Genomic DNA, 25,383 nt, shown 5'->3' on the forward strand with positions numbered 1-25,383 from the left:
AGGGAACACCGATGACAAGTGGGCCAAAGGGAACACCGATGACAAGTGGGCCAAAGGGAACACCAGTGACCAGTGGGCCAAAGGGAACACCGATGTCCAGTGGGCCAAAGGGAACACCGGTGACCAGAGGACCAAAGGGGACACCGGGGACCAGTAGGCCAAAGGGAACACTGGAGACCTGTGGGTGAAAGGGAACACCGCTGACCAGTGGGCCAAAGGGGACACCGAAGACCAGAGGGACAAAGGGAACACCGGGAACCAGTGGGCCAAAGGGAACACTGATGACCAGTGGGCCAAAGGGAACACCAGTGACCAGTGGGCCAAAGGGAACACTGGTGACCAGTGGGCCAAAGGGGACACCGAAGACCAGAGGGACAAAGGGAACACCGGGAACCAGTGGGCCAAAGGGAACACTGGTGACCAGTGGGCCAAAGGGGACACTGAAGACCAGAAGGCCAAAGGGAACACCGGGGACCAGTGGGCCAAAGAGAACACAGGGGACCAGTGTGCCAAAGGGAACACTGGAGACCTGTGGGTCAAAGGGAACACCAATCACCAGTGGGACAAAGGGAACACTGGGAAACAGTGGGTTAAAGGGAACACCAGTGACCAGTGGGCCAAGGGGCATACCGTTGTCCAGTGGGCCAAAGGGAACACCGGTGACCAGTGGGTCAAAGGGAACACCGATGACAAGTGGGCTAAAGGGAACACCGATGTCCAGTGGGCCAAAGGGAACACCAGTGACCAGTGGGTCAAAGGGAACACCGATGACCAGTGGGCCAAAGGGAACACTGGTGACCAGTGGGCCAAAGGGGACACTGAAGACCAGAAGGCCAAAGGGAACACCGGGGACCAGTGGGCCAAAGAGAACACAGGGGACCAGTGTGCCAAAGGGAACACTGGAGACCTGTGGGTCAAAGGGAACACCAATCACCAGTGGGACAAAGGGAACACTGGGAAACAGTGGGTTAAAGGGAACACCAGTGACCAGTGGGCCAAGGGGCATACCGTTGTCCAGTGGGCCAAAGGGAACACCGGTGACCAGTGGGTCAAAGGGAACACCGATGACAAGTGGGCTAAAGGGAACACCGATGTCCAGTGGGCCAAAGGGAACACCAGTGACCAGTGGGTCAAAGGGAACACCGATGACCAGTGGGCCAAAGGGAACACCGATGACCAGTGGGCCAAAGGGAACACCAGTAAACAGTGGGCCAAAGGGAACACCAGTGACCAGTGGGCTAAAGGGAACACCGATGACCAGTGGGCCAAAAGGAACACCAATGTCCAGTGGGCCAAAGGGAACACCGGTGACCAGTGGGCCAAAGGGAACACCAGTGACCAGTGGGCCAAAATAAACACCAGTGACCAGTGGGCCAAAGGGAACACCAGTGACCAGTGGGGTAAAGGGAACACCGATGACCAGTGGGCCAAATTGAACACCAATGTCCAGTGGGCCAAAGGGAACACCGGTGACCAGTGGGCCAAAGGGAACAACGGTGACTAGTGGGCTAAAGGGAACACCGGTGACCAGTTGGTCAAAGGGAACACCGATGACCAGTGGGCCAAAGGGCACATCGGTGACCAGAGTGCCAAAGGGAACACCGTTGACCAGTGGGCCAAAGGGAACACCGATGACCAGTGGGCCAAAGGGAACACCAGTGACATGTGAGTCAAAGGGAACACCGATGACCAGTGGGTCAAAGGGAACACCAGTGACCAGTGGATCAAAGGGAACACCAATGACCAGTGAGTCAAAGGGAACACCAGTGACCAGTGGCCCAAAGGGGACACCAGTGACCCATGGGCCAAAGGGAACACCGGGGACCAGTGGGCCAAAGTGAACAACAGTGACCAGTGGGCCAAAGGGAACATCGGTGACCAGTGGGTCAAAGGGAACACCAGAGACCAGTGGGCCAAAGGGAACATCAGCAACCAGTGTGCCAAAGGGGTCACCAGTGCCCAGTGGGCCAAAGGGAACACCAGTGACCAGTGTGCCAATGGGACCTTTGGTGACCAGTGGGCCAAAGGGAACATTGGTGACCAGTGGGCTGAAGGGAATACCGGTGACCAGTGGGTCAAAGGGAACACCGGTGACCAGTGGGTCAAAGGGAACACTGGAGACCAGTGGTCCAAAGGGAACACTGGAGACATGTTGGTCAGAGGGAACTCCAGTGACCAGTGGGCCAATGGAAACAATGGAGACCAGTGGGCCAAAGGGAACACCGGTGACCTGTGGGCCAAAGGGAACACTGATGACCAGTAGGCCAAAGGGAACACCGGTGACCTGTGGGCCAAAAGGAACACTGATGACCAGTGGGCCAAAGGGAACACCGATGACCAGTGGGCCAAAGGGAACACCAGTGACCTGTGGGCCAAAGGGAACACTTATGACCAGTGGGCCAAAGGGAACACCAATGACCAGTGGGCCAAAGGGAACACCGGTGTCCAGAGTGCCAAATGGAACACCAGTGACCAGTGGGTCAAAGGGAACACGGGGAACCTGTGGGCCAAAGGTGATACTTGTGACTGGTTGGCTAAAGGTGGACACTGGAGAGCTATGTGACAAAGGGGGACACCAGGGACCTAGGACCAAAGGTGACACAAGAGACCAGTGGGGCAAAGTGAATACCAGTGATCTGTGGGCCAAACCAGCAACCCCACTGTGGTCCAAAGCGGGGACACCAGCGTCTAGTGGGCCAGTGCAGAGTGCGACAGCAGCCAATGGTCAGACCACGTGGAGGTCTCCTGTGCTGGTCTGTGGTGGACAACCTTTGGAGAGAGACTGCAATGTTTTCTTGGTATCTCTGACCTATGGTAATACTGTGAAAGGCTGTAATGGTTCTTTTTCCTTCATTTCTTTATTCTGTAACTAAGGATTGTACCTCGGTGCTCTGTATCTAAGATGGAACTGTATTTGGCAACTTATAAATGAGGTAGGAGAAAGTGAGGACTGCAGATGCTGGAGATCAGAGCTGAAAATGTGTTGCTGGAGAAGCACAGCAGGTCAGGCAGCATCCAAAGAGCAGGAGAATCAATGTTTCAGGCATAAGCGAAACGTCGATTCTCCTGCTCCTTGGATGCTGCCTGACCTGCTGTGCTTCTCCAGCAACACATTTTTCAACTTAAAAATGAGTACATGTGACAATGAAGCTAATTCAACTCATATCAATAAAACTCTGGAATGAAAAATCTAATGATGGCAATTGTTCATTGTCAATTGTCAGGAAAAACCCATTGGGTTCACTGATGTCCTTTAAGGAAGGAATCTGCCGTCCTTACCTGGTCTGGCCTACATGGTACTCCAGACTCAAGGTAATGTGATTGACTCTTAACTACCCTCTGGATGGGCAATAGGTTCTGGACTAGCCAGCGACGCCCTCATCCTGTCAATGATTAAACAAAAATCTCTGATGAGGGTGAAATAAACTGATAGCCTACTACACATTCATAATCACAGTCAACCTCAGTGAGTGACACTGTACTTAAATTGAATTGCACATAAGTGCTGCTAAAACTGGCATTTGAACACCCCATGTACCCCTGGTGAATGTGGAAATTCTTTGTGGACAAGCATGAAGTTCATCTTAGAATCTTGGCCAATATTCATCCCTCAAGCAATGCCATGCATGAATTTTCGAGCTTTTTCTAGAAAATTCTAACCATGCATGAATTTATTGTTTGTGTGACCTTGTTACATACACTACAGTCTTCTATACCTGCCAATAATGCAAACGCGACTGCATTTTGAAAGTAATTTCTCATTCATAAAGTCGACTGGGCCATGTTGAGTATATAATGAGCCGTTATCAAAAATACAAGTTCCTCCCCACCTTGACAATAAATGAAAATGAGACAATTTATTCTCCATTGCTAAATTATGATGTAACTTTTATTTTGGAGCACAGAAACAGTGTTTTCAAATTCATTCATGAGATATGGGCATTTCTGGCCATGTTATTGTTTGTTGTCTCTCCCTATTTGTCCTTGAGAGGTTTGCGATAAGGAGCTTAAGGTGAGACAGGAGAGATACAAAAAGGTCCAGAGGGGCAATTTTTTTCACACGCACTTTGGTGAGTGTCTGCAACAGGCTGCCTGAGGTAGTGGTGGAGGTGAGTACAGTTTTGTCATTTAAGAAACATTTGGACAGGTACCTGAATGGGATAGGTATGAAGGGATATGGACCAAACACAGGCAAATGGGACTAGAGTATTTGTGAAAACTGGGTAGTATGGACAAGTGGAACCAAAGGGCCTGTTTCCATGCTGTAAACCTCTGTGACTCTCTGCTGTCCATATGGTGTACTCACATTGCTGTTGAGGAACAGGGCGCACTCTTCCCTACTCCCATCAAACCTCCCCCTCTCAGATCCCGTCAACTCCTTCTCACAGTCATTCTAATGGTCACCAGTATTAATTTCTGGGTCAAAATCCTGGAACTCCCTCTCTAACAGCACTGTGGGTCTGTCCACACCACACAGACTACTGCAGTTCATAAAGGGAGCTCACCACTGGAGAGGAAGTCTTATGAGGAGAGGCTGAGGGACTTGAGACTGTTTTCATTAGAGAGAAGAAGGTTGAGAGGTGACTTAATTGAGACATACAAGATAATCAGAGGGTTAGATAGGGTGGACAGGGAGAGCCTTTTTCCTCGGATGGTGATGGCTAGCATGAAGAGATTTAGCTTTAAATTGAGGAGTGATAGATATAGGACAGATGTCAGAGGTAGTTTCTTTACTCAGAGAGTAGTAAGGGCATGGAATGCCTTGCCTGCAACATTAGTAAACTCGCCAACTTTAAGAGAATGTAAACGATCATGGGATAAGCATATGGATGAAAATGGGATAGTATAAGATAGCTGGCTTCAGATTGGTTCATAGGTCGGCGCAATATTGAGAGCCGAAGGGCCTGTACTGTGCTGTAATGTTCTATATTCTATGTTCTCAAGGACAGTTAGGGATGAACAACAAATTTTGGCATCCTGTCAACAAATAATTAATGCCTTCCAGAATCCCTACACTGTGGATGCAGACCATTCAGCCCATTGAGTTCACACTGACAATCCAAAGGGCATCCCATCCAGACCCACCCCCCTACCATATCCCCACATTTCCCATGGCTAACCTACCTCACTTGTACATCTCTGGACACTAGTCACAGCTAAACCACCTAGCCTGCACATTTCTGGACATTATTCATGGCCAATCCACCTAACCTGCACATCTTTGGACTGTGGGAGGAAACCGGAGTGAATCCACAGAGACAGAAGAAGAATATGCAAACTCCACACAGTTGCCTGAGGGTGAAATCAAACTCAAGTCCCTGTCACTGTGAGGCAGTAGTGCTAACCACTGAGCCGTCATGCCACCCCTTTTAGTTCATATAAGTTGGTCATCCTGCACAGATTCTTCTTTTTCATTCTCTCACAGCTTTCTCTGCCTCTGTACTTGCTCAAAACCTGTAACAGCTTGGATGGCAGATGTGTGATACCAACAGCGTGGCTTCAATGTAGTGGTTGACTTCACCATGAAGGTCTGGCCTCTTAACCACAGAACTTGCTCTGAGAGGTGGTGACCCTCAGATTAAACCGCCACCAGCTGTTTTTCTCCAATGAAAGAGCAGCCCTATGGTTCAGTTAGATAATGGCAAATTTACCCTGACCTTTAAAGAGTCTTACGTTTCCGAAAATGTGCAGGGAATCCAGAATGAGTCACACTGTAATTTAGGTGCAGGCATCTGCTGCACGACACACACCAGGTAGAATGTCAAGGACACACCCCTTGTCCAATATGATTCAGGTATGTCTCACAGAAAACTCATATTCTCCTGCATGCACATCAGGTCAAAAGGTGATGAATCACTCACTGTGTACATGCTTGTCTGTTCCCCTCTCTGTGTAGAACATGTATGCACAAGACAGTCACAAAATAAACAGTACATCACCTTCGGGTAATGGAAGCCTTTTGGGGGAGATGTTGGCAAAGTGGGAACATCACTGACCTAGTCAACCAGGTCAATGGTTTTGGGGTAGGTGTTCAAATCTCACCATAACAGTGGGAAGTACTTAAGCTTAGTTTAAAAATAATTTACAAAGCTGGTCTCAGGGATGGCAACACAGACAATATCACCAAATGCTGTAAAGAAATCCTATTTAAATATAAGCACTGTTGCTGAGCCCTCTTTGGGTGCACTGGTAGTGAGGGGGAAATAAAATAAAATAAATGGGAGGGTGCTAAGCTGGCTGGGTCAAAGCTTATTGATAAAAAAATAAAATTCTTTAAAAAAGTAAAAGCCTATCTGGCTCATTTGTCACTTGGGGAAGGAAATCTGATGTGCTTTATGTGGTCTAGCTGACATGTGACTTTTGACCCAAAGTAATGTGGATGAATCTTGTTATATTTCTCCCTATACATCTCCATCCCAATATTATAACTCTGGGGTGTAGGATCTCTGCGGTGTCATGAAGAAATGTTTCCCTTTCTCACTCCTAAGTAGCCAACCCTGTATTTTGAGAATATGATTCTCCAGTTTTAGAGTCTCCCGACAAGGCAAATGCCCTTCTGGTATATCCTCTGTGTAGTGCAGGAAGGCCCTGCTGGGGTATAGAAACAGGAATGCTGGGAAGGTGATGGCCTAGTGGTATTGCTGCTGGACTGTTCATCCAGATACCCAGGGAATGTTCTGGGGCCTTGAAATCCCACCACACCATTCAGTAGAATTTGAATCAATGGAAAAACTGGAATTTAATGATGACCATGATTCCATTAACAAATGTCAGGAAAAACACATCTGGTTGTCTGATTTCCCAAGGGAAGGAAATCTGTCATCCTTACCTGGTCTGGCCTACATGTGACTCCAGACCCACAGCGATGGGGCAGACTCGTAAATGTCCCCTGAAGTGGTGTAAAAGCCATTCAGTTCAAGGGCAATTAGTGGTGGGTAACAAATGTTGACCTTGCCAGCAACACCCTCTGAAATAAATCCACAGAGGCCTGTACACTGTCAACAAGTCACCCTTAATCACACATGCATAGTCCTTGACTTTAGTACCGCCTCTTTAGATAGTTCTGACACTGCTCTATGAGCCGGGGCTCTCTAACTGGACCAGATTACCAGCCCCAATCAGGGAATTCATATTCAATGACATCCAACTGGCTGACCTCATTACAATATAATTCCTTCCTGATGACGGTCTCATGCCCGAAACGTTGACTCTCCTGCTTCTCGGATGCTGCCTGACCTGCTGTGCTTTTCCAGCGCCACACTCTCGACTCTGATCTCCAGTATCTGCAGCCCTCACTTCCTCCACTTTTACAATCACTACCCTCTCATTCCTTGACAGCATTTAAAAAAAAGCCTTGAATTTTTGTCTATGTTTCAGACCCAACTCCATTCCCCGGCAAGAGGGTCACCAATCAATGAGGGCGCTTTGTTTGTGTTATTGGATGATCTCATTAAAGACCGTCTCTGGGCCAATATTTGGAAAGTTGATCAGCAAAGTTGGGAAATGACTATGCCATGTAGTGGTTGAAAAAACTCTGAGGAGAAGGAATTCATGTGATATAAAAATGCCAAAGGCACATACTCCGACAATAAAAGCTTTGTTGCAGTTCAAAGTACTGTGCATCTACCTGATTTGAAGTAGCTTGCATGACTATCCCCATGGCAACAGTATAATTCAGAAGGGCCTCTTGGAAGAGCTTGATATTGAAAACTCTTGCATTTGTGTTGAACCTGTTGTAAACTGAAATATCCCAAAGCATGGTTATTGAATCTGTTTTGTTTCTCCTGAGTCACCTCAGATGAGGAGATATTAGGACAGACCACCAAAATCCTGGTCAAAGAGGCAGGTTTTTGGGAATTTCTCTAAGAAGGAGAAGGTGGAAGACAGACCATGAGGCTTGAAAAGGAAACTCTGTGCTGAGGGCCCAGGCAGCTAAAGATATGGCTCCCAATAGTAAACTGTTTAAAGATAACTTGACAAGAGGCCCGAACTGCGTTGGCAGAGGGTGGGGTTTAAGCAAGGCCACAGATGGATATAAAAGCAAGAACAATTTGCAATCAAAAATTGCTGTAGAAACTCAGCAGGTTAGATTAGATTAGATTACTGACAGTGTGGAAACAGGCCCTCCAGCCCAACAAGTCCACACCGACCCTCCAAAGAGTAACCCACCCAGACCCATTCCCCAACATCCACCCTTCACCTAACACTACGGGCAATTTAGCGTTGCCAATTCACCTAACCTCCATATTTTTGCACTGCTAATAGGATTCACTGGGCTTGAGATTTCAACACTGGTTTTTCTTCACAGATGTTGCCAGATCTGCCAAGTTTCTCCAGTAATTTCTGTTTTTGTTTCTGCTTCCCAGAAGGTACAACTCATTGTTTACTTTCCATTTTAAAACCAGCACCTTTCACAACTTACAAACGCGCAGAGCCTTTTCCAACTGGCGAAGTATTTACAGAGGCTAGTCATTGGTGAGACATAGCAGCCAATTGTACTCGTTCTCACAAACAAACAGTGTGATAATGATTGGATAAACTGTCTACAGTGTCACTAGTTGAGGGGTACATTTTTGGTCAGTAAAATCACCACAGTCCCAGAGATCTCATTAGAGAGAGAGAGAGAGAGATGGCTGGTTTTAACCTGAGGGTTACCGCATCTCAGGTGAGGTGAAAGGTTAAGAAGCTGACATTTCACAGTGACCTCAGTTGATACAGGAATTGAATCCAAGTCACTCTGCATCAAAAGCCAGTCATCCAGCCAAATGAGCTAACCAACTCCACAACAAATGCTCTGCGTGAGGCCAGTATACCGAGGATAATTCTCCTATTTCTTGTTAAATTAGTGGCGATGGAAATCGTTACATCCACCTGAAGAAGTAGACAGGGCCTTAGTTTAACATTTCATTCGAAAGCCGACCCCTCCCTCAGCGTGTGTCCCTCACCATGATTGGGTTCTCATGACTTGAGCGTCTATGCTCAGAGACATAGTCCATCAGCTACAATTTGTACTTACCTGTCCCTGGGGTTGATTTTACTTTGTCCTGCCCAGTTTCTGGAAGGCGGAGAGGGGCAAGGGTGGGACAATGGGAAACAAGTGGATCAACCCTCTCCAATCCATCCCAAACCCCGCAAAACGTGGTTTAATACAACTAAATTATTGGGGACTCATTACTGTTTTACCTGACACTCAGACGTGGAACAACAGTTTCCTTCTAAGCAGAGAAAATAGGAGCAGGAGTAGGCCATTCGGCCCCTTAAGCCTGCACACCGTTCAGTATGATCATGGCTGATTGTCCGGCTCAGTACCCTATACCCATTTTGCCCCATAACCATTGATCCCCTTAACCCTAAGAATTATATCTAACTCTTTCTTGAAATCATTCAATGTTTTGTCTTCAAATGCTTCCTGTGGCAGTGAACATGTCAAAATCAATGAGGATAGTTATTCCAGCCAGACCCTGAAGAGATCTATAGTGATGCATGTTTTAAATTTTTTGATAGGTTTCCTCATGTGCGATAAGAAAGAGAGAACTTACTGAATGTCACAGTGTCTTCCTTCTCTCAGTTCCCTCACCTTTGGCCACCTCCCTCTCCTTGACCTCCAACCCCTTGTGTCATAAAGTTGACAAGTGGTCTGTAATCGAAGCTGCGTCGGATCTCCCTGTCACAGTTCCCAAGCTCGCCAACTGTTCACCAGGCCCGGAATAAAAACATAACCAAATGGTCTTGTTTCCCTTCATTTCCTCATTCCTTTGCTGGCCCAGATACACTGTGCCATGGATATAGTCCTCCATCTACCATCATTACTGTATACTGCAGGAAAAAGGCACATTTTTCATCTTGTTCTCATCAGAACAATCCACAAGAATGCCAATGCAAAATGGAACAGCATTCTACACTGACATACGATGCTCTCCTTTGCATTAGTATTCTTGTCAATTGTCCTAATGACTGCAGGACAACAAACCTCAACAACATGTGCCTTTTTCAGCAAAATTCAAGTCCCATGCCACCAAAACACTTTCCTTGTTATGTTTCGTGATTAATAAACTCACTCTTTGAAAGCTTGCTTAAACTGACTCCGTTGAAAATATAAGCTCATTTGGTTCAGGAACACAGGAACAGAAAAAGGCCATTCAGCCCCTCAAGCCTGTAAAGCCATTCAATGAGACCATGCTTGATGTTCCTGCCTTTGGCCCCTATCCCTTAATACCTTTGCATAAAAAAACGTATCTATCACAGATTTAAAATAAACAACTGATCCAGCATCCACTGCAGTCTGTGAAAGAGAGCTCCAAACATCTCCTGCCCTTTGTGTGTACAGCTTCCCTATATCTCTCTTGAACAGTCTGGCCCTAATTCTCATTCTAGGCCCCTCATTCTTGAATTCCCAAATAGTTTCTCTTTATCAACCCTGTCTTTTCCTATTTATATCTTGAGGACTTCCACCAGATCACCCCTTAACCTTTTAAAATCTGGAGATAAAAGGCTTAAATTCTCCTCATAACTTCAACCCCTGGAGTCCAGATATCATGTTTGTAAGGGTATATTATATTCCCTCTGAGGACACTATATCCTTCCTAGGTGTAGTGCCCAGATCTGCTCACGGTGCTCCAAGTAGAGTCTAACCAGGGATTTGTACACCTGCAGCATAACTTCTACACCCTAGTAGTCCAGTTCTCTACATATGAGGGACAGCATTCATTAGCTTGCGAGATTATTTTCTGCACCTGTTCATAGCATTTTAAAGAGAGTTTGATATAGGGAGAGGCTGAACAGGCTAGGGCTTTTCTCCCCCAGAGGCTGAGGGGTGATTTTATAGAGGTTTATAAAATCATAAGGGCTTGGATAGGTTGAAAAGCCAAGGTCTTTTTCCCAGAGTAGGGGAGTCCAAAACTAGGGGGCATAGGTTTAACGTTAGTGGGGAAAGATTTAAAAGGGACCTAAAGGGCAACATTTTTCACACAGAATGGCGTGTGGGTGGAATGAGCTGCCAGAGGAAGTGGTGGAGGCTGGTACAATTACAACATTTAAAAGGCATCTGGATGGTATACGAATAGGAAGAGTTTAGAGGGATAGGGGCCAAATGCTGGAAAATGGGACTAGATTAATTTAGGATACCTGTTTGGTATGGACAAGTGGGACCGAAGGGTCTGTTTCTGTGCTGCACAACTCCATGACTTACAATTCTATCTATACATCTCAGTCCCCAAAATACTTTTGGACATTCATTATATTGAACTTCAAACCAACTTGAAAATCCCCTGATATACCTTTGCTCGATTCAAATGGGTAACCTAATCCATGCTTAGATTGAATGCCATCTGCCACAGTTTTGTCCATTCACTGAGTCTATCAATATCCCTTTGAGGTTTTCTGCCATCATCTACATTGTCAGGGGAAAGGGTATCCACAAGAGAGTGGGTCTGCTTTTCAGTGAACTCTATGGCAACCAACTGAGGGGGTGAGTAAAGAAGACGGGACAGTTCATCTCTCCTCACCCAGTCTGCATATGCCAACTGGAACTGCCCAGAGTCTGGCCATAACACTATTATTGAGCCACAGAGTCATAGAGATGTACAGTACAGAAACAGATCCTTCGGTCCAACCCATTGATGCCGATCAGATATCCTAAATTAATCTATCTCATTTCCCGGTATTTGCTCATATCCCTCTAAACCCTTCCTATTCATATACCCATCCAGATGCCTTTGAAATGCTGTAATTGTACCAGCTTCCACCACTTCCCCTGGCAGCTCATTCTATACACACACCACCCTCTGGGTGAAAAAGTTGGCCCTTTGGTCTCTTTTATATCTTTCCCCCTCACCCTAAACCTCTGCCCTCAACTTTTGGACTCCCCTACTCTGGGAAAAAAGACCTTGCCTAATCACTCCATCCATGTCCCTCATGATTTTAAAAACTTCTATTATAAAATGTATAATAAATAATAGTGTTATCTTGAAGACAGTTCTTAACTTTGCCCTTCCCTCAACCATCCTGTCTTGAACACAAGCTCATAGTCTGGCTTTGTGATGAGAAGGCTTACAGTTGCTACCAAGAGAGGACTCATCTCCAGGTCAGCCATACTTGACACAGAGTGGCACCTCCTCAAGGGATAAACTCTATCTGCAGGCTCGCATTCCAGGAAAAAACAAATTTGGGTCAACAGACAAAATTCATGTGGCCTGACCATCTTATGCAAGAAGCTTTCTCAGTCGAAAGACAGGCTCAGTGCAGATATGATACACGCTACCCTGCAGTTCCTTCCTCTCACTGTTAGAGGGTGACAAAGTGCTTTGTAAATGAGCTATTGACCATTGTTGCCTGGAGCCCTGAGCATTTCACATACACTCTGCCCAGCACAGCAGCATTGCATTCCCTTTAGCCAAATGAGACAATGCACAAACATAACGGATGTTTGGCTCTGCCAGCAAATGTTATAACTCAAAGTACAGCATAGTCCCAGCCAGTCAAAGTGCACTAATGAATTGCTAAATTGTCCTATAACATGAGTCTAGCAATGTAGGTATCCAAATGGAAATACTGTGGCATAAAACAGAATTCACATTCCAAGTCAATGGAACGACTGCATTACTGAATATTTGATTTTTTTTTGCTCCGTAACCTTTATTTTGAGAAACAGCAGGTAAGTGAATAAAATGCTCAACCATTAGCAATCAAGGTAAAACATTAATTCGGAATTTGAGAAGGATCACACAACACAGGTTTGTCGAATATTTTTTGCCGGCTTCAGTGGGGTCACTGACTATGCGGGTTCGACAGAAATGTTATACCTATCAGGTTTAGTAGAGTCATTGGCAGAGAGATTGAATGCACTGTCCAACTGCTCTCTATACCATAGCCTTTTCCTACCTGTTTACCATTGAACTTTGAACCACAAGTCTCAGTGCCATTGAGAAAAGGAAAGCTTAATGTGCCTTTCCCCAACAGAATTTAACGCTTTGTTCCCTCCCAGCGTGGCCAATGGCACTGTCAGTGATCTTGTGTGACAGGAACATTAGTGAAAATGACTAGAGACCGGAGACAGATTCAACAGTAACTTTGAAAAGGGATTGGACAAGGGGAGAATATTGCTGAACAATGGGGCAGAGAAAGGTGGGGTGGGGGGGTTTGTGGTACTAATTGAAGAGCGCATAGTCTCCTTCACAGCTGTACGCAGGGAGAAAAGTCGACAACGAAAATTCCAATCGATTCCAAACTCTATTGTGGTCACTCCATGTCTCAGAAAAGGCCAGAGATTTGACCCATCCAAAAAAAAACTCTTGATATTTATTCTACAGAATACAGCAGGGTATCCTTCTCTTCTGCACAGGTTGGAAGATCACAGCTCGAATAGCCTCATCAAATATTGTCTTTAGGCCCTTCTGTTTGTAGGCTGAGCTTTCAATAAACTTTGCAGCTCCTGTGCAAATTGAAAATAAGAAAGAAACATTTTTCAGTGCTTGTCTTCTGTTTATTTTTTTATCAGGTTCTCCTCATGCACTTCAGGAAGTCTTTCCTTTAATGGACAGACGGACAGTCGTGAGCCTGAGGCCTACATGTCCATGATATGGATGGCAGATGGTCAAGTTAGGCCAATTCACCTGGAGGGTGGCAAAAGCGATGGCCTATTGGTATAATCACAACACAATTAATCCACAACAAGCCCTGGCAATGCTATGACGCCCTGTGTTTTGTTATTTTTAATCAACCTATTCAGACATACTACGACAGGGATTTTAATCAAAATATCCAGGGATATTGTGACACAGCTCTGGCGCAGGTGTGATGTGAACTGAGGCCTCCTACCTCAAAGGTAGGGACACCATCATTGCACCACAGGATCCCCGAGGGATCTGGGTTTGAATCCTGCAATGGTAGATGGGGAAATTTGAATTCAATATTTATTGTAAAATTCTGGAATTAAGAGTCTAATGATTGACTCCAGTATCATCCTTCACCAACTAGCTTTCCAGAATGGAATACTCTGTTTGTAGATAACCACAAAGCACACCATGGCCTTATTATCACTTAGGAGACTGCCAATGGTCAAGTTGGTGTACAAGGACCGTGCTCTCCTCCAGCAAGAACATCACTTACCGATCTCCTTTGCTATCTGTAAACCTTCCTCATGGGTAACAGGGACTTGGTTCCTCTCTTTCAGTTTCTCGATGGTTTCTTTGTCATCGCGTAAATCAAGCTTGGTGCCCACGAGGATGATGGGAGCATTGGGGCAGTGCCGCTTCACTTCAGGGTACCACTACATGAGGAGAAAGGGGAAAGAAAAATGGGAAAATTGCTAACTCGTTGGACTATATTTACATGGCTTACAATATCATAGCGATTTTCATCGCTGTCATGACAACGGATCATCATGCTGCAAGGAATGTTGCAAGGAATTGAACTTTTACGTACAACTTGTGTCTTTTGAAAAGAAAGAAATAGATGTCAAAAGGTGGCTGAGGCTATAAATTCAATTGTTTGCTAAAAGCCTCATGTGGTTTACACTGAATCCCATGGAATAGTCAATGGACTAAAGTGTGTTTGGGAGGGACACAGCTGAGAATTTTCACTGGACACCCCTTGACCCTCTTCAGGCATGACATCCTATGATTGGGACATGACAGATGAGGGGGAATCACTTTATGGATAGGGTCCTGGAGATCCTGGTGGATGGAGTAGTGTCGAGTTTATCCCAGGACCAGCAGAGAATGCCACGCCATCAGACCTTGTCAGCGTGGTTTTGCCACCTAGATCATTGTGGCCTCAGGCGACTGCGGGAATGCCAGGCCAAATGGGCTGAGAAGTGGCAGATGGAGTTTAATTCAGATAAATGCTAGGTGCTGCATTTTGGGAAAACAAACCTTAACACGACTTATACACTTAATGGTAAGGTCCTAGGGGGTGTTGCTGAACAAAGAGACCTCAGAGTGCAGGTTCATAGTTCCTTGAAAGTGGAGTCACAGATAGATAGGATAGTGAAAAAGGCGTTTGGTATGCTTTTGTTTAGTGGTCAGAGAATTGAGTACAGGAGTTGGGAGGTCATGTTGTGGCCGTACAGGACATTGGTCAGGCCACTGTTGGAATATTGCATGAAATTCTGGTCTCCTTCCTACCAGAAAGATGTTGTGAAACTTGAAAGGGTTCAGAAAAAATTTACAAGGATGTTGCCAGGGTTGGAGGATTTGAGCTATAGGGGGAGGCTGTACAGGCTGGGACTGTTTTCCCTGGAGCATCAGAGGCTGAGGGGTGACCTTATAGAGGTTTACAAAATCATGAGGGGCATGAATAGGATAAATAGACAAAGTCTTTTCCCTGGGGTGGAGAAGTCCAGAACTAGAGGGCATAGGTTTAGGGTGAGAGGGGAAAGATTTAAAAGAGACCTAAGGGGCAACTTTTTCACACAGAGGGTGGTACGTGTATGTAAGTGGTGGAGGTTGGTACAATTGCAACATTTCAAAGGCATTTGGATGGGTATATGAATAGGAAGGGTTTGGAGGGATATGGGCCGGGTGCTGGCAGATGGGACTAGATATCTGGTCGGCATGGATGGGTTGGACTGAAGGGTCTGTTTCCATGCTGTACATCTCTATGACTCTATAACCTTCTCGACTCCACCAGGATAAGTGCCATTATTTGTTGTCTGCTCCCCCACACCCAGTCCTTCTCAACCACTGTACCCACCTCCCATCAAAAGTTGTATTCTACCACTCTCGCTATTGCCTCCAACATTTTCCCTCACTCGCTCTCACCCACCCAACCCTCGCCCACAAAACACTAACCCTGCATGCCCCCTTTGCTGCCTACTTACCATCACAGGATGACTGACCATCTTTCCAACACCTGCATCAGCACTACCAGTTTTTCCAGCCACTGCCATCTCACTCAATCCCTCCCTTTATTTAGTTCCAGTGGAAAACAGGGTATAAAGAGCCAAGACAGATGGCTTTCAGCTCCTCAGCCTCTGTGAGGAAAGGCACCCAGCTCCAACCATTCCAATGGCCAACTGACCATGCCCATGCTTCTGAACTGATATTGGAGTCTGCCCCTTAACTTATTGCCCCCTTAACCTGAAGGTTGGCTCCCTTGAGATGGATGTAGACTTGCTGACAGTAATGGCAAGCTTCCTGGCTTTGTGTCAGTGCTAAATGGTATGGCAAGACAGAAGGAATGCCACTATGAAGAGCTTATGCTCGAAACATCGACTCTCCTGCTCCTCGGTTGCTGCCTGACCAGCTGTTCTTTTCCAGTGCCACACTCTCGAGTCTGATCTCCAGTATCTGCAGTCCTCACTTTCTCTTGGAAAGAATGTCAGCCTGGTAGCTCTGTGTGGGAGGGCAAAGGACAGACAGACCAGGTAGGGATGGGCGTGAGCGTCAGGTAGGCCCAAGGAGAGCGAGCATTCAGACAGCGAGTGAATAAACAGGGGATGCAGCCTGGCTCAGTCCAGGAGCTGGGCACCTGACCCTGTGTGCAGGGCGACCTCGCTGGTTTCAGAGTTTATTTGCCAGTTGTTGGCATTCTCCAGAGGGCAGCTGTAAACTGCAGAAGCATCCTGTAGATCAGAAAGACTCCCTGACCCATTAGATTGGCAGGCATCAGTTGCCAGGGCCCATAGACACAGCTCACGTGTGGATGGAGCATGGAGACGTTGTAGCCGGGTGCCTGAGATGACAGCTCGGAGGAGCAAGTGGCGAGCTGGAGTCACTAGATTCCCACTTTGACTTTCACGTTGGGAATTGTTGCCATCTAGTTTCCTCACTGCTGGCAGTCGGAGAGGAAGCTGCATGTGCATGAGGAGAGATTTGCACTTATTAAGATTTACAACAAGTGATAAGCCCAGTAACTAGGAAACTCGGAGCACCCCTGCAGAGAATCTGGCCTCAACAGCGACAATCTGTCGAAGGTGTGATGAGCTGCTCCTGATGTCAAGAGAGACCTCGCCCAATTTCTCACCCACTTCTCCCAGACTTCTCGGCGTAGTGCACATCATGCATGCCCCGGTAAGATTCCATTTGAAGTCAATCCCTGGTTTGCTGGAGACAAGTCATAAAGCCACTGTTGATGGAAACTGACCAAATGTCTTTCAGCTCGTGACAGAATCAAGAATCTCCAATCAACTATTCAACTAGCCAAGGCTAGTGCCATCAGAATCTCCCAGCTGAATGGGTGTAAAGTTTTACAAACTTTTTGTCTCAGACAAGCCAAAGTATATTCTCCATTTACTTTAATTTTTCGACTCACCTCTCATTTCCCAGTGACTGCAGAATTCCTTCCAGAGACACATTGCCATTTTTGTCAATTGTGAGGCATCACAGACACAAAACAAACAGAGAACATGGAGATCTCAGCAGATCCATGAACAGAGAAAGAGAGTTGAGGTTTTGAATTCAATGCGACTCTTCTTCCCCTTCTCTCCAGCAATCTCTGCATTTGTTTCAGATTTCCATCATCCCCACAGTATTTTGCGTTCACCATAGGCATGATCCTCATTGTATGGCCAACTGAAGAAAAGGAACAGCAGCAATGACTGCACAGGGCCTCTATAGACATTGCAAAAGCTCTCTCAGTCTCTGTCAATTTTGTAAGCTTATGGTGTAACTTCTTGGCAGTCCTCAAATCTCATCCGACACCTACTTCACGATGACATGCGAGCTGTGATCCTCATCAATGGAACCACCAGAGGATCATAACTGAGTGAAGACTGGGTTCAAAACAAGGTGAGTGCAGTGATTGTAATGAGGTCAGCCATACAGTATGAGCTCCCTGATTGGGGCTGTTAAACTGGTCCAATTAGGGTTCCCTGGCTGACAGATAAGAACAAGAGTGTCAGATATCGTGCTCACTCTGAGATCTGGCTCTGAGGGAACTGGATCAGTGTCAAGGGCTCTCCACGTGGAAATTAAGGGTGACTTGGTGATGGGATACCGGCCTCTGTGGAGTTATATCAGTGAGTCAATACAGCAACCCTCTTCTCCATTTTCCTCACCACTCTTCAGCCTCAGCAGATAATCTACAGAGCAGAATTAAATTATTCAACATACTCTGCCTCCAACCCAAACTTCATACACTCAAACCTCAATCTTCAAGTACACAGGGTAGTGAGTTACAAGGAGTAGCTGGGTAGGCTACCGCAGCTCAACTGAGGGGAGAGAGAAAGGTCAAGAAACAGGATCTTCATGGTAACCTCAGCCACAGCAGGAATTGAACCTATACTGTGATGTTTGCAAGCCGACTGTCCAGCCAATTGACCCTCAGCTGACTGTAATCTTTATCTGTGCTTCTGTATAAAGAGTCATACAGCATGGAGAAAGGCCATTTGCCCCATTGTGCCTGATCTAGTTCAAAGAAAGAGCCATTTTGATCAGTCCTACATCCTAGCCCTTTGCCTTACTCCAGGTCTCCTTTACAATGATCTATGGGATCAACTGTCATCACTTACCAGAGCAACCATTCCAAATGCAGATAACTCTCTCGGAGAGAACATTCCTCTTTGTGTAAAATGGGTCAACAGTTACAGAGAAAGGCTCTCTGGCCCATCAGGTCTGTACCAATCAGAAAGATGTAACGAACAATTCTCGTCCCATTTTCCAGCACTTGACCCTTGTCTGCCTTGGCATCACAGGTGGACATCTAAATTCTTCTTAAATACTCGAAGGGTTTCTGCCTCGACCATCCTCACAGGAAATGAGTTCCAGATTCTCATCACCCTCTGGATGAAAAAGTCTTTCCTCACATCTCTTCTAAACCTGTTATTGAAATACCTAATCTACCCCCTAGACCCTTTGAGAGTGATGTTAAATCCTCCATATCTAATTATTACCCTTTACCCCATAGGGAATAATCTTCCTCTCCCTCTTCTGTGAAAATCGACTGGAAAAGTCTTATCCGGCTCAGCTCTTAACTTGCTCTACTCCAAGGAGAACATGTTTACATTTTGTAACCTCTCCTCATAACTTCACAACATCCTGTTGCAATTATCCATACAGGAGCTGCTTTCCTGTTGGAAAGAGCTGCATTGTTTTGTCTGTAGCGCAGAAACAATCTGAGGAAACCAATGCAGGGCAAACCAAAACTCATATTCAAATTCCAGTTGGTATTTGCATTTTCTTTCTCCCCTGCCAACTTATCCAGGATTTCTGAACATCATATGCAAATTGAAACAAACAAAACTTGCAAAGAGAAAGAACACCCTCAGGAGAGCTGCCGAACAGAAGGTGAGTAGTAACCCTCCTTGCAACTTACGGGAGAACACTGTGGTAACTTGACCTCTTATTTCTCAGTGAACATAAGTCAACATTGTGGGCACTCTGTGGAATTTTCTCTACCAGATCAACTAGAAACTCAAGAACACTCTTCAAAGGCCTCACTTTTCTTTTCAAGAAGGTATGTTTTAACCACGCACATTTCTGTGTCCCAGCCCAGACATCTAATCTGGGATACCCGCACCAACCAATCCCACTGCCCCATGGCTGAACATTTCAACTCCACCACCCCCTTGCACCACCAAATATATGCAGGCCCTGGGCCTTCCCCATTGCTAAACCCTGACCACCCGACGCCTGAAGGAAGAAAGCCTCATTTTTGACCTCGGGGCCCTGCAACCACACAGGATTAATGTGGATTTCACCAGTTTCCTCAATTTTCCTCCCTCTCATCTTATCCCACTCCCAAGCATCCAACGCCCCTTGACCTGTCCATCGTCTTTCCTATCTATCCGCTCCACCCTTCTCTCCGACCTATCACCTTCTCCCCAACTTTCATCTACCTATTGCATTCCCAGCAACTTACCCTGCACCTCCACCCCTCTCCCATTTATCTTTCAGCCACAGCCCCTACCACCATCCCCCCCCGCCTGGCCCGCAAGCCTCATTCCTGATGAAGGGCTGATGCCTGAAACGTCGATTCTCCCTTTCCTCAGATGCTGCCTGACCTGCTGTGCTTTTCCAGCACCACATTCACAAATCTATTCATGTCTGTCCAATAGGTGTTAGCTGGTTATTTTGACCACACAATTCATGGCATGATAGACATTGTCATCGACCCCTGACAGCCACATTAGATTAGATTAGATTACCTACAATGTGGAAACAGGCCCTTTGGCCCAACAAGTCCACACCAACCCTTCGAAGAGAAACCCACCCCCCTATATTTACCCCTGACTAATCCACCTAACAATAGGGGCAATTTAGCATGGCCAGTTCACCTAACCTGCACATTTTTGGACTGTGGGAGGAAACCGGAGCACCCAGAGGAAACCCACGCCAACACGGGAGAATGTGCAAACTCCACACCAACAGTTGCCCGAGGCCAGAATTGAACCTGGGTCCCTGGTGCTGTGAGGCAGCAGTGCCAACCACTGAGCCACCATGCCACCCCATCTTTGCACCTCCAGCAAATTGGACAGCAATGAAGACATGGAACCCAGGCTGATTATCCCTTCACCAAAGAGGGAATAAGAACATATCATAAATCTGTTCTGACCCAGGATGTCAATTCTCCAGGATTTTCCAAGAGCTTCCAGGATAATCTCTTCACCATCGCTCGGAGACAACCAGGGAAACAAAAACACTGGGCTATTAAAAACAGCAGTCAGAGGAATTCATCTTTCATTTTCCTCTGGAAACTCTTTCATTGCTGAAAAAAATATCGCAGGTGGGGAGGAAAAAGGTTTGATGGGATAATTAGAGGTGGAAGGTCACATGATAACATCTCACATGTTCACATGCAACCAAGTGAAGTTTGTAACCCTACTTCTGACTGTTCTAAGAATCAAAGGTAAGCTGATGAAGGGCTTATGTCCGAAATGTCGACTTTCCTGCTCCTCGGATGCTGCCTGATCTGCTCTGTTTTTCCAGCGCCATACTTTTCGACTCTGATTCTCCAGTATCTGCAATCTTCACTTTCTCCCCGTAAGATGAACACAACAGTGTCTAGTGGGTAAATCCTCATAGTCCCAGAAGACCTCTGGGCTACTACCGTATTTGAGAGCAAGAGGCAACTAGTGAAAGTTTAACCTGAGTGCTACAAGAGCTCAAGTGAGGGAAGAGAGAGGTCAGGAAACAGGATCTTCATGGTAATCTCAGCCATAGCAGGAATTGAACCTGTACTGTGATGTTAGCTCCATGGTGCAAGCTAGCTGTCCAGCCAGCTGACCCTCTATGCTGGGAAGGGAATGTGGCTGTCTACATTCAATACTGAGCTCACTAACTCATCCCTTAAGAATAATGGATGTGAAAGTAGGTGGGGAGTGCTATTTTACACATGAACTTTGCATCCATCTCCTGCCATAGCTAACCTGGGAATATGATATGCAAATACTAATGCCTGGGGCGAATGCACTGAGAAAGTGTTCTGTGTCCTTGAACCTGAATAAAATAGTGGATTCAGTTAGAGTTCAGAATGAAGGCAGATGCTCATTGTTGTTCCTGAAAGAGATAATATCTTGTGTATTTGGTCTTATCTGGTAAAATGCAAATAGAGTGAAACTGTGCAAATGGAAATATAACTTGGTTTCTGTTCTGCGTTTCATTAGAAACCATTAATGTTTCTGAATTATAATATGCCGGCTAACAACATGCATTGATATAGCACCTACATATCCCACGTTGCTTCGGAGGTGACCAATGTTTGACACCAAACCAAAGGAGACATGAGAACAGCTGATCAAAGAGAAGAGTATTAAAGAAGGGAGGAGAGCTGCACAGGTTAACGACTGGCATTCTAGAGTTTAGGGGCATCCATTAAGAGTTTGGAAATTCAAAGAGCAACCTCCTGCATTGTAAGAAATATTATGCCATTCTATGTGAGGTTAAGTATGGACTATTATGTAATGTATCTTGACACATTGTATGAATAAGATACAGTTTTGAAAAACATCTCTATGCAAAGCTGCTATTGGCGGAATGACAGAAGTGAATCCCTGAATTGGAGAGAATCAAGGTTTCTGAAAGGTCGTAAGATTGGACAAGGTTACAGGAGGAGCTGGAGAATCTGAGTGGTTTGAACTCATGAATGAAAATGAAGTGGAGTTGTTCAGGAAGCTTTGATTTTCATGAACATGCCTGGGAGGCTAACTGAAGGAACCAAGAAGCAAGCTCCCGAGGCTAATGGAAAGGTGCTTAGGCGGATCAGCAGTTGAACAAAACATTTCTGAGTTCTGAAATTTGATCAGATGGTCAGGACTCTGTGGGGTTCACACGTCATAATTAGTAGCAGTTTTAGGGCTTGAAGCACCTTCACCCATGTCCTTACCCCCACACCACCACCGCTCCCCCCCTACACACACACACACACACACACGTTATTAAATGCTCTACAATTACACACAACCTATTGTTAGCCACTCATTGTCCCCATTTGTAGCTATTTATTCTCCTCAGTGGATTGCTTTCCACTCCTTTCTCTGTTCTACTGTTCTCTCTCTTCGAGCTCTATCCCCAACTATCATTTACTCCTTCACTCCTCCCCCGCTCCCGATCTTCTGTATATAAACCTACTTTTTCATCAGTTCTGAGGAAGGGTCACTGAACCCAAGAAATTAACTCTGATTTCTCTTCACGGATGCTGCCTGACCTGCTGACTGTTTCCAGCGATTTCCGTTTTGGTTTCTGATTTCCAGCACAAACAGTTCTTTCGGTTTTTATAATTAGTAAACCTACTGATACTGAGAAGGGCAGTTCCTCATTAAAACTATAAGGGTCCAGATTGCAAAGGATAAAATTAGGAGAGAGGTAGAAGAGAAAGGGTGAAGTTTCAATGTGCATCTCCCATTGGAAAACCAATTCTGTGGGTTAATGACTTGTTGCAGAAAACTGCCTGTTCATCATTATCATCAACTTCAACAGTTTATTTAACGCCCAACTATTCTGCAGCATCAGTTTTTCAGTTTATCACAAAACGTACTACATAAAAATAAAAGAACCAAATTTACTGTACAGTTGCTACTACCTGCAAAGTCCGCGTTTATCATAAGTTGGTAGACAGATGCAGCAAGTGATTAGGAAGGTTCACAGAATGTTTGCATTCATTGCAAGGTTGCTTCATCAATGACCTTCCATCCATCATACGGTCAAAGGTAGGGATATTCACTGATGATTGCACAATGTTCAGTACCATTCACAGTTTCTCAGATTCAGAAGCAGTTCATGTTCAAATGCAACAAGATCTGGACAATATCCAGGTTTGGACTGACAAGTGGCAAGTAACATTCGCAATACACAAATGCCAACCTATGAGCATCTCCAATAAGAGACAATCTAACCACCGTCCCTTGAAATCCAATGGTGCTCCCATCACCGAATTCCCCCCATCAACACCCTTGAGGTTACCATTGACCAGAAACTGAACTAGACTCACCACATAAACACAGCAGCTACAAGAGCAGATCAGAGGCTAGGAATACTGCAGTGAGTAACTCACCTCCTGAATCCCCAAAGCCTGTCCATAAGGCATAAGTCAGGAGTGTGTTGGAATACTCCCTACTTGCCTGGATGGGTGCAGCTCCAACAACACTCAAGAAGCTCGATACTATCCAGGACAAAGCAGCCCACTTGATTGGCACCACATCCACAAACATCCACTCCCTCCAGCACCGACACTCAGTAGCAGCAGGGTGTACCATCTACAAGATGCAATGCAGAAATTCACCAAAGATCCTCAGACAGCCCCTTCCAAACCAACGACCACTTCCATCTCAAAGGATAGGGGTAGCAGATACATGGGAACACCACCCCCTGCAAGTTTCCTTCTGAGCCAGCCACTCACTATCCTGACTTGGAAATATATTGCAGTTCTTTCATTGTTGAAGGGCCTAAATCCTAGAATTCCCTCCCTAAGGACATTGTTGGTGAACCGACAGCACATGGACTGCAGCTATTCAAGAGGGCAGCTCACCCCCACCTTCTCAAGGGCAACTACAGACAGGCAATAAAAGCTGGCTCAGCCAGTGACACCCATGTCCCACAAGTGAGTTAAAAAAAAAGGATCGAAATGCAGAGGAGTTTTGCTACAGGTGATGATACTACACTTAGAGTACTGTGTACAATTTTGGACTCCTTATTCAAGAAAAGGCATTACTGCTTTAGAAGTAGTTCTGAAAAGATTCAGGAGACAGTGAGGACTGCAGATGTTGGAGAGCAGAGTTGAGAATGTGTTGCTGGAAAAGCACAACAGGTCAGGCAGCATCCGAGGAGCAGGAAATCGACATTTTGGGCCAGAGCCCTTCATCAGGAATCATTTCTGATGAAGGGCTCCGGCCCGAAATGTCAACTCTCCTGCTCCTCGGATGCTGACTGACCTGCTGTGCTTTTCCAGCAACACACTCTCAACTATGAAAAGGTTCATTCAAGAGAGGGTCTGTTTCCATGCTGCATGACTCTATGAGCAGTCCATAAACATGTTTCTGGGCAAGGTGTATCTTCTGAGGAAATGTGGACAGGTTGGACCTGTATCTACTGGAGTTTAGAAGAATAAGGGGTGACCTTCTTCTTAACGACATCCCTTGCCTGAGATATGGTAACCCTCTGGTTAAACTCAAAACCAGTCCTCTCTCTCTCTCTCTCTCTCTCTTTAATGGGAGAGCAGTCCTATGGTCCTCTGGGACTATGCAACTATACTTAAAATATGATCCTGAGAAAACTTAATTGGGTGGATGCTGAGAGGATCCTTGTGCAATAGAGCGGAACTATCAGACACATTTTCAAAGGGTCTCCCATGTACGATGGGAATGGGTTCTTTCTCTCCGAGGACCATGATCCTCTGCAGCTCTCTTCCCTAAAGAGCAGTGAAGGCTGGACCACTGGCTAGGGTCATAGAGATGTACAGCACAAAAACAGACCCTTTAGTCCAACTCATTCATGCCGACCAGATTTTTCTAAATTAATCTAGTCCCATTTGCCAGCATTTGGCCCATATCCCTCTAAACCCTTCCTATTCATGCACCCATCCAGATGCCTTTTAGATGTTGTAATTGTACCACCCTCCACCATTTCCTCTGGCAGCTCATTCCATACATGCACCACCCTCTGTGTGAAAATGCTGCCCCTTAAGTCCCTTTTAAATCTTTTCCCTCTCACCTTAAACCTCTGCCCTCTGATTTTGGACTCCCCTGCCCTGGGGAAAAGACCTTGTCTATTTATCCTATCCCTGCCCCTCATGATTTTATAAACCTCGATCAGGTCACCCCTCAGCCTCCAACACTCCAGGGAAAACAGCCCCAGTCTATTCAGCCTCTCAACAGCTCAAGCCCTCCAACCCTGGCGACATCCTTGTAAATCTTTTCCGAACCCTTTCAAGTTTCACAACATTTTCCCGACAGCAAGGAGACCAGAATTCAATGCAATATTCCAAAAGTGGCTTAACCAATGTCATGCACAG

The 25,383-nt window shown here is 45.9% G+C and overlaps 1 protein-coding gene across 1 annotated transcript in view; it reads right to left on the reverse strand.

The window, feature by feature from the left end:
• Window positions 1-12,631: 12,631 nt before the first annotated feature.
• Window positions 12,632-25,383, reverse strand: part of LOC140489038 (ras-related C3 botulinum toxin substrate 1-like) — a 28,826-nt gene continuing 16,074 nt past the window's right edge. Inside the window, exons 5-6 of the mRNA XM_072588276.1 lie at window positions 14,107-14,266; window positions 12,632-13,429 (exon numbers count right to left, since the gene is read on the reverse strand). Of these exons, the coding sequence (XP_072444377.1) occupies window positions 13,302-13,429; window positions 14,107-14,266 (288 nt within the window). The 3' untranslated portion in view covers window positions 12,632-13,301. The remainder of the gene's footprint in view (window positions 13,430-14,106; window positions 14,267-25,383) is intronic.

The sequence above is a fragment of the Chiloscyllium punctatum genome, chromosome 18 (genome assembly GCF_047496795.1).
Source record: "Chiloscyllium punctatum isolate Juve2018m chromosome 18, sChiPun1.3, whole genome shotgun sequence".
NCBI classification, from domain to species: Eukaryota; Metazoa; Chordata; class Chondrichthyes; order Orectolobiformes; family Hemiscylliidae; genus Chiloscyllium; species Chiloscyllium punctatum.